The sequence below is a fragment of the Anguilla rostrata genome, chromosome 10 (genome assembly GCF_018555375.3).
Source record: "Anguilla rostrata isolate EN2019 chromosome 10, ASM1855537v3, whole genome shotgun sequence".
In the NCBI taxonomy this organism is placed as follows: Eukaryota; Metazoa; Chordata; class Actinopteri; order Anguilliformes; family Anguillidae; genus Anguilla; species Anguilla rostrata.
The window spans coordinates 34,046,004-34,059,321 of record NC_057942.1 but is presented as its reverse complement, the minus strand read 5'-3'; the positions used below and the strand labels follow the sequence as shown (position 1 = coordinate 34,059,321).

Here is a 13,318-nt window from a genome sequence, read left to right as displayed (position 1 = left end):
AGTTGTAAAAGTATGAGTAGTATAGCTGACCTGAGTTCATGCTTACATTTCATTGCCCATTGATTTAGTTGGTAAAACTGTACTGAACTGAATGTTCTGAATTAATAGCCCTGTCATTTATTGATCTGGTGAAATAGAAAGTTCTGTCTAAAAGAGTCTGTGTTCACTGCAGGTCCGTTGGGGTGAAAAGGGATCCACGGAGGAAGGGGCGAGATTAGAGAAAGCCAAAAATGCTGTGATCTCCATAGTGGAGGAAGCGGAGGAGCCCAATATGAGAAAACCCCCGAAGCCTAAGCCAACCTATCAACACCGAGAGTCCAAATGGTACACTCCGATTAAGGTGGGTAAAAATGACACCTCCCATTTATGGTGTATACAAATGGTATGACCCAGTTACGGTGAGACAAATTGGCACACTCCAGTTTAGGTGTATGAGAATGCTATGCTCTACATATAGTCTAAATGATGCGTTGCTTTAAATCAGTGGTGGGCAATTTCATTCCTGGAGAGCCAGTGTGAACGCTGGTTTTTGTTTCAGTTCCTCTAGCTCAATTAGCTAGCTGTTTACACAGTTGCCGTTTTGATTCCATGTAGGTACGCTAGAATCACCTTCAACTGTCATTCATGAGCTTATCAGAAAGTTTAGCTAATTGACAAATTACATTATTAAGAGCAGAAGTTGGCAAGCTATCAATAAACGGGCCCTACTATCCCACTTACTGTTTTAAATAAACACATTTTACATTTTAAATAAATGTAGTTTGGTGTAAAGTAGAGCACTTTGTGAGTGTGCACATTTAGCGGTGATTTGGTTTTTCTTGTTCGGTGCAGGGCCGCCTCGACGCACTTTGGGCTCTACTGCGGCGGCAGTACGACCGAGTTTCCCTCATGCGGCCGACGACGGCTGACAAGGTAAGCCGCTGAGGTTTATAAGATTACATGGTAGAACGCAGGCCCACGTGACGAAAACCAAAAACCCACAGGAAACAGGGCCTGAAGCCTGAAATGAAACTGGGTGGTTTAAAAAAAAAATTGAAACAGATAACTTTAAATTTCATTAAAGTAAATGAAACGGACAAACGTGAAAAATGTCTGCACCTAAAGTTTTGCAACCGCTTGTGCATTCAGCACAGGATGCAGCGTTTGCACAGCAACAGGAAGTTTGTGGGAGCTTCGCAGTTTAACATTTCTGTTACCCGCGCTGGTCACGTGACCTACATCTGGAGACGCTCACAGCAGAGCATGACAGGCGTGCCCTTATACGGGGCGTGGATATCTGGCTTCTGGAGACAGGATGTTGATATTTCGGCCTCCTTATTAGTGCGACCAGAGGAGAGCGCTGGACACAGAACTGGCTTCCCTGAATGAAAACACACACACACACACATAAGTTGTTTTAACCTTCGAGTTTGTTTCAGGTGGCACTGCGCGCAGTTTCTGAGCGGCGGGAAGCGGAACCGCGAGCGTGGCATGTTCTCGACAACATTTACACAGCTGCGCAGAACACGCCGTCCTGTATTCCCTTGTTTGCTAGCGCGCGTTAGGCAATGCTCCGATGAACCGGCGGTGATGCAACACCAGGCCCCGCACGTTAAACTGGAACAGGGTCTCCGTTCTTTGTGTGAGGGATTGGCCGCTGCAGCCGTCCTGTGAGCCAGAGGACGGTCTGAGGGGAGGCTCGTAGGGAACTTTGGACAGATCTCCGTTCCATGAACCCTGTATGTCAGAGGCTGTGCTTTCAGTATCAGTGTTATTGCCATTAATGTGCAGTATTGCATTTCCAGCTGTTGAATAGGTTTTTATTTATTATTATTTGACGTGTTGGTCATGATGATGACTTGATCTTTTATTGCTGCACAAACAATTGTTGTCATTTTTTGTGAATATTTTTGATCCACGTAGGGTACAACAAAATTCAATTATTGTTGGGCAAGGATTTTAAAAAATACATTTGAAGGAAAATTATTTTGATTTAATAATTTTTTTAAACATTTTAAACATAAAAAAAACTTATCTTATAAATGCAACTGACATTGTTTCAGGACTGTAAATGAATCCTTAATTTGCAGGAGGATGTGACACGAACATGGTAGAGGCAGAGGAGAGTCAGATGAGGGGCACTTTTGTTATTTTATTTTGTTTTTTAACAGCTCTCCTGTGCCTGTTAGTCTGACTGCCGGTGGCTGGGGGGGAGAGGGGGGTGGCGGGTGGTGAGGGGGTCAGGGATGGAAACAAAACAGGGAACAAAGCGACCTGGACTGACATTGGCGCAGCTAGTGAAGGGGGGTGGGGGGGGACAGAAAGGCATTGTGGGCCGTGACACCCTTCTCCGGTGCGCCAGAGAGCCGGAGCCACGGACTTTCAAGCCCTTGATGGAGTCGCGCGCGGCGGAGTCGGGGCGCTATCAAAGCCGGAGGGGGCCCTGCCAGGGTGGGGCGCGCAGGGCGGCGAGGCGGGGTGGCCCGGGGGGAGAGAGTACTCCCCCCTCCTACCTCCCCTCCCCTCGCACACCCGGCCCGCTCCGGAGTGGGGGCCCTTTGATGGCGGAAGGGAACCCTCCGGGGTCATGAATTTTTCAGCGGCCGGCTCTCGCGGCTGGAGGGCGGGGGGGGCGGCCCGGCGGGGGCCCCGGCGAGCCGCTCGTACAGGTGTAAGGAAGCAGGTTGTCGCCGACATCTGTTCGGCACGGAGAGAGAGAGAGAGAGCCTCGGGTCCCCCGCCCGCCCCGCAGCCAGACTGCTGGATTGTCAGCAGATGTAGTTTTCGGGAGCGGCGGAGCGCTTTTTTGGTCTCACATTTACCGCCTGAGGGCCTTCGACACCAAAGGTAGAGCGGGGGGCGTGCGCAGCTGCGCTGCCGAACTCGCCCCGGGCGCAAATAAAGAGATCTGATGCGCTTTGACTGTGTTGTTGGGGGGACCGGGGAGCCGGAGAGGCACTTCAGAGCCAACTTAGCGCGCCAACATCTGCCGCCAAGTTTCCAGGGAGCGGCTGGGGACAGCAGGTAGGGAAGGTTTGGGCGAGGAGGAGGAGGAGGAGGAGGAGGCGGCCGCTGCTGAGGGCCCCCAGATCTTTTTTTTTTCCTTTTCCGTCAGCCTCTCATCGCTACCCGCTCGCCTCTCCCAGCAGGGCTCGGTATTGTTTTACAAAGAAGCGGCCTGGAAGTGTGCTAACAAGGCGCTGTATAAATGATACATTAACATATATTAACCCACCGCGCCTCAGCGCTAAAGAGGAGCAGGGAGGCTGCTTACCGGGCCTGCCGCTTCCTGCGCGCGTTTACATAGTGTTACACTGCGTTTGGGCGTTTAGCTAATGCTCTTAGCCTGAGAGACTTGCTTAACTGCATGCACGTAGGTTTATAATTTACATTTACATTTTTTGTGGTTTAGTGCTTTTCAGGGTGTGTGTGTGTAAAATTTGCACTCCAGTGTTTGTGTTCATGTCTGTTAGCTCTTGCTCAGACAAAGCAAGGCTTTTGTTAGGCTGGTGAAAGGAAATGACATGAGAAGTAAAATAGCTTCACAAGAAAATGTTTTGACCACAAACTCTGTTCCCCTCACCGGTGGGGATTTTCAGTTTGACCTTAATTCTACAGCTTGTATATTTAAACACTGTGCTTTAATAAACTTCTGAGTCTATGTCTAAATCATATGCAGTTAACCCTCTGAAGTATGAGATCGCAAGTATGCGATTAGAATGTTCTTAACTGCACATGCACTCTAATGCTGATGTCACAATCACTACTGGTAATTGAAAGCAATGGAGTTCTTGTTTTGAAAAGTTAAAAAAAAAAAAAACTATGCTCCAAAGGGTTAAAGGAAAGGAAAGAAGAAGAAGAAGAATAGGAGAGAGGGAAGGCCAGTAACAGGCTGTTTCGAAAGAGCACCATGGCCCCTGTGCAAGACCGTTCAAGACATATAATGTCACTTGATTGCCGGCCCCCGCATGTATTAAAGCCTATTAAAATCACCCTTACTGTAACGCATACCTTATTAGCCCCCGCAGACGGCTCGAGTCCTAAGGGCAGCCCTCGTAATGAGGCGATGGAGTATTTTTAAACAGTGGAGACTCCAGCCGCGGACAAAGGGAGCGTGTCAGCTCCGTTCCCCGGGCTCCGGGCCCGCGCTTCCCTCCAGCCCCGGCGGGGTCTGGGGGCCTCGGCCCGCAAACGACCGCGCCTCCGCTCAACAGCCGTCGGCCGCGTAAACAATGCGGCGCGGGCTTTTTAATTAAGCGCCCGCCCCCGTTCTCCCCCCCCCCTCCCGCTTAAAGAATGTCACCCCAAAAAAGGAGGAGGAGTGGGGGTGGCATGTTGGCATGGGAGCGAGGGTGAGGGGGGGGGGGTGAGGCAGGGGAGAGGAGGTTCTCTGGTGGGGGGGGGTGGTAGACTGGGCTGGCAGGATGTCCCCTGGGTCATGGACGCACATGGCAAAAGCTTAACCCCGCCCCGCCCCATCAGGGGGACAGTGCACAGGGAGCGCATTTGCCTGTTTGCGCTCCGGAAGCCAAGTGACATAAAGCCATCTCCCTCCCCCCCCTTCCGTAGCGCGACGCCGGGCCAGCCCTGCAAGGCTCGGAGCTTCACGGGGAGCCCCGATCCAGCCGCTCGCCAGCGTCGACGGCGCCGAGGCAGACCCCCGACGCCGCGTTCCGCAAACACATGACCCCCGCGCTCCTCAAACAACGACAAGGCCGCGTCGTATGTCCGCGGCTATTCCGCCGCGCCGCCTGTACCCACTCATTAGAGCTTCGTTACGCTCAGAGAAAATGGCCGCCTGAGAAAGCCAAAAGAATTCCAGCCCCAAATGAGCCGAGCTCAACACTGTAACCGGGACACACATTATCACCAATTATCCCTGACCCTAATAGTTTTTTCTTTTTTTTTTTTTCTTTGCGAAGGGGCCAGTACCGCGCAAATACGAAAGGAGCCTGCGATTTTTGCCTTCTCTTTTTCTCGCCCTCGATCCATCACCCTCCGCTCCGCTGACATGTGCCCGGCCCGGCGGTTCGAGGGCGTCTTTAACATGTCCTGTCAGACGGGCCTAACAATCTATTTAATTCTATTAATGCTCCACTTAGCAGCTCCGCGCACGGTTGACAAGGTCCGGCGTGACTTAGAGAGTGCGGTCGCGTGACCCGCACCCCCCCGTCCCCCGTCCCCGTCCCCCCTGTCCGGTGTGAGTGTGCACATGATGTAAGCCCAACAGTTACATCGTCTCCTACCGAGGTCATCCCTGTGATCCGCCTGGAGAATGCCTGTGAACGCCAGAAAACTAGAATTGTTAGATTCACATTCCTGATGCGCGAAGACACAAATTATAATTTAAGCTCATTTGTTTGTGGATAGTGGGGCCTTGAGAGCTCAGAGGAGCGATTGTTTGAAACATGTTAAACTTTGGGTTAAACTTTGGGTCCCTGGGGAGGAAAAAAAAAAAAAAAACCAGAAAAGGTTTCTGTTGTTTAAAATAGGATGTCGCATTTAAAAATAACTGCGGCCTGCGGTTGAAGAATTAGCGGCCTGGCGGGCGGAGTGAAACGGAAAGAAACGCCAGATCACGGAGCATGTGATTTCTAATTAACAGCGTAATTGGAATTAAACCAAGGCCTCGCGAATAATGAATCGCTGGAAACACAAGAGGGCCTTTGAGCCGTCCCCGCTCACCAAAGGGCAAAGGTGACGGCAAAACAAAACCAAACAGAATCCTGTCTGCCGCTCTCAGAGTTCGTCTGGCGGGGACGAAACGCCTTCTCCGCCGAAGATGCTACCCCCTATTTTAATCGCCGCTTCCTGTGGCTTGCGTCACCTCCTTCTGTTTCCTGAGAAGGACGAGCGGTCGTTTTACAAACACGTCCATTTTCCTGTGAGAAGAGGTGTGAGAGTGTAGGGGGACACTACTCTTAATTTAGTTTAACCCGTATTTAACTGGGTTTTTTCTCGTTGAGATCTAAATTTGTTCTGGAAAGACAAGCACCAGTACAGTTTACACTCCAACACAATGCATATAGTAAAGACGATAAAAGCCTAGACTATATAAGTGGAGAGGGGGAAGAAAAAAAACAAAAAAAAAAACTCAGAAACACTTGCATTCTTCCACAAAATGGCCGAGGCGGGTGTTCCATCACCCAGGTATATTGTGATTATATTGTGACTATATTGTATATTGTGTCTTTTTTTCCCCTTGTTCAAGGTGCTGTAAAAAAAAATGTAAGATTATGAACGAGGGGTGTAACGCTGACGATTTTGGACAGAATAGGAGCTGAGTTTTTTGACGGGGTCCCGCTGCAAAACCGAGGTCATTTCTCAGACAAAAAGGTGCTCTGCGGACCGGCAGCGGTTGGGGGGTCTGCGATCCCTGGAACCTGCCGGGGCCCCCGCGTCGCCAGGACTGCCTCAGTGCTATCAGTGGACGGGCTTGTTACCCCTAACAAGCGGTAAGTGGAAAGCTGACAGTTCAATTCAGCCGCCGCTCGCGGGACGGGGCGTGACAGCTCCGGCGATCTCGGGACGCTCGCCGGGTTTGTGTGAGAGGGGGGCCCCCGCGCTCTTAACCAGATTAGCCCCTTTGACGTCCGCCGCTGAAAGTAGGGCAGATGTCCGTGCGGCTGGTTACGAACGCGGCGGCTAATCTGCGCGGCCTCCCGGAGAGGCCGGGCCCCTGCTGGTAACAGGATTACGTTTAGGGACCCCCGCAAGCTTTCCCTGATCGGGGGACGGTGGCGATAGGGGAGGTGAAGAGAGAAGGGAGGGGTTGGTGGGATGGGTGGGGGGGGGGGGATGGTTGGCTAGGGGTTTAGGTTGGGGTGGATTGCCAATTGGAGGTGATGGCGGGGGGGAGGAGCATGACTCCAGTCGCCAAACTTCGTTTGTTGTGACGAGGTGTCGATGACGGTCGTTAATCAGACAGAACCCCCGCCATTGTCTCAAACGTTAACTGATTTGCACCCTTTGCATCTAATCCGAAATTATTCTAATATATTAGCTCACTGGAGCAAATACCAAAATAGACAAACCATTAAACATGAAATATCAAAATAGACATTTGCATTGATTATAAAGGTGGAATCTGTAAAAATAAATAAAAATACCATAATAGCATAATAATTTTTTGTTTGTATAGTAACTTTCTTTTAAACTCACTTGAAATAAAGAATTCAGTTCATTACCAAAACATTGTTTTGAAACATATTTTGATCTAAATTCTATTCTTTGGTTTGGATTCTGTCAAGACCAAATGTACAATAAAATAAAATAACTATTCAGAAACGTTGTTCTCTTTGCTTCTTGCCCCGTCCTCATTTCCTGGTGATTAGGCAGATAAGCTGGTACCTGCACTCTGACCAGGCCGTGCACGTGTCTGTGTTTATGCACCCCCCGGTGGGGCTGATTGAATAGAATTTGATGTTCGGACGGGTGCTATTCACCGAACTGGCTAATGCGGTGTTCGTGCCACTCTGCTTCTCCGTTCTTCATCACCTATTAAAATCAAACTTGAAAAAAAAATTCTCGGACGAAGAATGAGAGAATCTTCGCCTTAATTAAATTACATTATTGTAAATGATGTCAAACGTTTTTTTTTTTCCTCTCCAGTCTGACAGACATATAAGGAAATCACGCGGAGATCAAGTAATGTATTGTAATTTTCACGTCCTCTCGTCTGTTTGATTTGAATTTTAAAATAGATGTAAAGGAGGGTCTGTGGGATCGGCAGTGCAAGATTTTGGGGGGCATCTTATGTATTTGCAATCTGATATTTTTTCAGTTTATTTACTTAAATACTGAATAAAATTATTTTGTTTTATTTTAAAATATATGGAATTATTTCAGTGAAAAAAATGTTTTTTTTTTTTTTTTAAACTTGAAATAATGAAATGCAATACAAATATTAAAATACAAATATTAAAGCAAATGAAAATATAAACATTTTCATTACAGTACATCTATTATATTTTATAAAAATGTTATCACTATTATAATATGTAAATATTAGCATTATTAGCCATCAATACATTTTTTCCTGATACTTTTATATGTTACATTTACATTTTAAATGATATAGAAATGTGTTTAATATAAAATATTCATAAATACATATAAAAATTACAATTTATTTATTTGTAAAATCACTGTCAAGTGTTTCAATCTCCATTTTTTTCCCGACATAGGTACAAATGTTAAATACTCAAATTTCCTGTTGGTTTACTTTGTGAATTTTCTCAGTAGAAATGTCCCCGTCTTGTTAAATTTAGAATCAGTTTTAAATCTAATTTAACAGATTTGAAAAAAGACAAATGAGAAACGTGACACGGAACGTTTCTGCGAGCGTGCCTATGCTAATTAGCTCAGTGCTGGCTAAGTTTTGAAGCAGCTTCTCGTTTTCAATAGGCTGCCGACCGCTGGCGAGTCTCGAACGTAGGTCTTTCTCAGAGACAGCTGCATTGGTGGTTTGGGGGGGTGGGGTTGTGGTTGGGTGGGGGGAGATGGAGGACTCGGGGGCGGGGCTTGGGTCAAGGGTCGTGGCTTCTGGCTGCAGGAATGCGCCGCTGAGGGAAGAGGCGCTGGATTATATAACTTCCTGGGGTGCTGACAGAAGACACGGCTCATCAGTAACCCTGAATATGGGCTTCCCGTCTCTAGTCATGTGAACAAGGGGTGTCCCCGTCGCTGCCTGAGAGGGTCACTCCACTTCCAATTAATAGTCGCACGCTGTTAACCCCATCACTGCTGCCACGGTGGAGGTTTAATTAGCTTGATTATGCAAATAAGCTTTGTAATGCAAATGAGGGAAGCCCCTCTTTACCATAAACCAGAGGCCGAACAGCTACTAATGGACGTTTTATTTGTTTTTGACAGTAATTAATCGCGCTGGCTAAAGCGCTAAGGGTGTTCCTTTTTCGATTTTTTTTTTGGCTGTTTTTATCCGTCGTCCAAAAAAAATGGCGGCAGGCCTGTCTCCTCACAGTGAAAAGTGTCTCGGAGTCCTTCCGCCCCCGAAGACAAACAGCATCGCAGAACGCGCCTAAGTGGATGTTTTGAGTGGACGAGTCGTCTTACGGAGCAAGTTTGCCGTGGCTGCGGCGCTCGGTGGCACGTGACGCGAACAGATGTCTTTTTTATAAGACGTTAGCTTTGCCGTCTTTTTGTCAGTTTGCGTTTGGAGCCCCTTCAACATTTGATTATCCGAGCTTGAATTATTCATAAATAAGTGACATCGTCTTGTTCATTATTGATAGTGGGGGATAGACACAGATGTGAAAAGAGTTGGCTGTAATTTTGAATACTGAAACAGGCTAACCTATCCTCCCCCCTACCATGTGGGCTAACTTATCCCCCTTGTATGGAGCAGCAGGTTCAGTGACTGGGTCCTATAAGCTGCTGAACTGCTACGTTTCAGTGCTGGGCCCACACATTATATAACTGTAGTAAAATTGCTAGACCCATCGCTCCTGTGGGAGCATAACTGATCAATATCTCCTCTCCATCACACCTTGTTCTGGGCAGTTAGTCGTAAAATTATGGCATATCATTACAAATTATTTCAATTTGGTATTTCGTTATTTTACTATCCTACAGCTTCTTTCCATAACCTTTTCAGGTTATATTATATAGACGTACATATGTATTTTATGCTATTTATATTTCAGCTTTTGAAATCATAAAAACAATGATTCTTTCAATGTGTACTGGATTAACAAACCTGAATTTTAATTTGTATAAAATTTATATTTTGCTAATGCCATTCTTAAAATGCATGCATGAATGTTCACAGCAGACTTTTCTATCAACTGGTGTGGGTATTTAATGCGGAAGTGTGTTTATTGTTTGTTTGTGTGATTGTGCCTGAGTCCAGCTTGTCCTGAGTAATCCTGTGGGCAGCCATTTGTCTGATCTTTAGCCAGACAAAGAAAGGGTAAAGAGACATCATATTTTATCAATATGTCATTTGTCATTACAATGAATGTCTGTTATACTAATGATAATAGTTTATAAACCACCATTATAATTAATAATGCTAATGCGCTATTTGATGATTTATAGGGTCACTATTTAATGAAATTAAATAAAGGCTGCATGGATTTAATTAATATGTTAGCTATTCGATTGTTCGAGCAAGCTCACAAGAACATTAAAATTATTATTATTATTATTATTATTATTATTATTATATGATGATATTATTATAATACTTTAGTATATTTTCATTTAGTACAATTTGTATTGTGTGTATTTATTATTTAATGTTAATCAAAAGGTAATAAAACTGATCAGTAATGCATGACATTTTGCACAATATGAAATGGGAAAACCATTGGAGAAGTTCACAGATGGGGCCAGGGAGCCTTAAAAACAAACAAATAAATAAATATCAACTATTAAAAAAAAAAAAAAAAACTAAACAATTCATCCATTGATCTAATTTTACACAGACGAACAGCACATTGTTTTAAAATCTTAATTTTGGCAGCATTTATTCAGTTTTTTTAAAAGTTTTTTTTAAAAGTGGCATTAATACAGAGCAGTGGGTACCTATAAAAAGTAATTCTAAACAAAAGAAAACCAAAGCAATCTGTTCATCCCATGTCTGCTACATGCCTATAACGTTCGTCTGTCCGTGTGTCTCAAGACGAACACGTATAAGCGTCGAAGGATCCCAATCTTTGTGTACACAGATGCGGGCTCTCCGTTCCCGTTCCTCCGTAGTCTTAATGGTGTTAACCCCTCAGATGTCTTCGCCCAAGTCAAGTATCTTAAGTGTCTTCTTCGCTAATCTGGCTTTCCAGCCATGGACCAGCAGCCAAACCGAGAGTTAGCGACACACTGGCGAAAGACGCTCGAACGTGCCAGGTCTTTTTTTCACACTCTTTCTCTCTCTCTCTCCCCCTTTGCTCTCGTTCTCTCTCTCTCTCTCTCTCTCCGTCTCTCTCTCCCTTTGTCTTTTCGAATTGACACAGGCTAGACTTTCCGATAGTGACAGTGGTACTAATTAAGACGTAAAACCCTGGGCAGCAGGTTTCTGAAGGTTAGACTGTCTGTACCGGAATAAGTGGTAAGGAATGAAGCTCCTGATGACATGTGACGTTTTCGCGAGGGGTGATGCAAACCACCGCTAATGAAGGCCGGGAACCCAGAGAAGGGAGGGCAGGGGACGGGGGATTGGAGGGGTGCGGGTGGGGGGAGTATAGGGGCTGGGACACCAGTACAGCAGTCTTATTAGCCAACAGAACAAGCAGCTGGAACTCATGCTAATGGCAAATAAATTGATCAAATGTATAATAGGGCACTGCTCCACCCAATCAGTGGATCACTGTACAGCTCTGGAAAAAATTAAGAGACCGCTCCAGTTTTTGAAGAATCGAGGTTACTCCACCAAATTGACTGTTGAAGCCTTCTTAAGTGAAAATATTGCTATTTTTATTTTTTATTTATGGCTATAAACTTGTTTAGTTTGCATTATTTAATGTATAAGGACCATATTTTAAATATTTTAACCAGCTGTTATTTTCTGCAAATGAAAAAAAGTTCTGAATGACAATATTTTGTTAGGAATTAAATCAAATGCAGTCAAGTTCATGAACGAATATCGAAAGTTTGATATGTATGAAGATATTAAAAACAATCTGACACTACCTGCCACCCAGAGACTTTGAAAGGCAAGTGTTGTCATTGCCCATATCTGTGTTGTGTCATCCATATTTGTATTGTCTGTAATTCACGCTCTGTTTAAGTGGCAGGACTAGTCAACAAGATCACCACTTATATCATTAACATTTTAGTGTATAGCTTCAGCTAAACCAATGTAATTGAAAATCTATTCAAGCTCAATTATATGCACTTGTTTTATCTGCTCTCCACCTGCTTAATGTGGTCGCTATCTAGATTTTAAGGGTGTTACATCCTGTTGGATTTTTATTGGCTGTGTAGTTTTGGGGGCTGGATGGCAGAGCAACCGGAAAAGAACGTACCCGGGACGCGCGTGTTCGTTTCCGCGCCGACGGGCAGCGGTATCTGCATTTCCGTACGCGAGGCTGGCTGTCACAATAGGCTCTCATGCACACGGCCTGATGGGTCACGCGCTGTCACTGTTGAGAGAGCCTCTTGGGTGGCGTCCGGTGTTGCGATTAGTTCCGCAGTCTTAAGACAGAGCCTTACATTGCGAAAGCAAGGCCCAGTAAAAACATCACCACGTCTATCGCAAAAACAAATTAAATCAATGAACAGAAGGTTTGTTGCGGTCCTTTTATCCCTTAAAATTCAATAACATTGTTATTTTAGTTATGTTTTTGTGCTTTGGTGAACCTATTTGCTGACAAAAAAAAAAAATCAGTCGGCACTTATAGCCTTTGCATGAGGCTTTGTAAAATAACTGAAAAGATTAAATGAATTCAGTCATTTTGTGTTTTGTTGTTGAGGCGTGAGTTGGACATTAAAACAGAAAGCTATACATAAAATAATCATACATGCCATCTAGAAATGTTTTTTCTTCAGAGGAAATATGCTTGACATGTTGTGTCGAAAAACACATAATCATAGAATATGCAGAATACCAAGGAGATTAGCATATAACTTACTATAACAAAAAAAAAAAAAAAAAAAAAAAAAAACCAATGTTAAAGGTATAAAATTCTGAACTACAGGCATTTTCCAGTAGTGTATCGAGTCGTTTTTCATTAAATATGCTCTGAGGTATATGCTCATATAGTGATGGATTTCTCTAAGCCTAGCCACTGGGAAACTATCCACGTAATCATTTGCAGTGTGTGGCGATGGCAAATTAGGTTATTTTATTGCTGTTGAAATTAGTTTTAATACGATATCTTGAGATGGAATATGGCCTTTAGGCAACCTTGCATGTCTCGAGTTTTAACATATGCAAATATGTGAGACGATCTCACTTTGTCCTGTGTGACATGAATTAGTATTCACGGCATATATAAGTTTAGCTTCTTTATGGATTCTTGCTAGCAGCTGTTTAGCTGTGAACCCTGCTCCTGCTCGATGATTGAGGCTATGCAGCTTTTGGGCTTGGTTAGGACTTGGATGGAAGACCCTCTGGGAAAACATTGCTTCTGGAAGTGGTGTCGGTGGGCTGGGTTGAAGCAAAGTGCGTGGCTGTGTCCGAAGCAGCCTCATTCTCCATACAATTTTCCAGCCGTAACGTGGAAGTGTTGTAAGACTTCCCACCTGTGAGCAGCCATGCTCAAGTGTTGTTGTTGAAGGAAAATGTCAGAAGCTGTGCCTTGTTTTTAAAGCGGAGCTGCACGTCAGATTTATGGCACAAAAATGGTTGTGTACTTCCTGAAAAGTTTGCTCCTTAATA

The 13,318-nt window shown here is 45.0% G+C and overlaps 1 protein-coding gene across 1 annotated transcript in view; it reads left to right on the top strand.

The window, feature by feature from the left end:
• Positions 1-13,318, top strand: part of antxr2a (ANTXR cell adhesion molecule 2a) — a 61,890-nt gene that overhangs the window by 26,258 nt on the left and 22,314 nt on the right. Inside the window, exons 15-16 of the mRNA XM_064296656.1 lie at positions 173-340; positions 832-912. Coding sequence (XP_064152726.1) covers positions 173-340; positions 832-912 — 249 coding nt within the window. The remainder of the gene's footprint in view (positions 1-172; positions 341-831; positions 913-13,318) is intronic.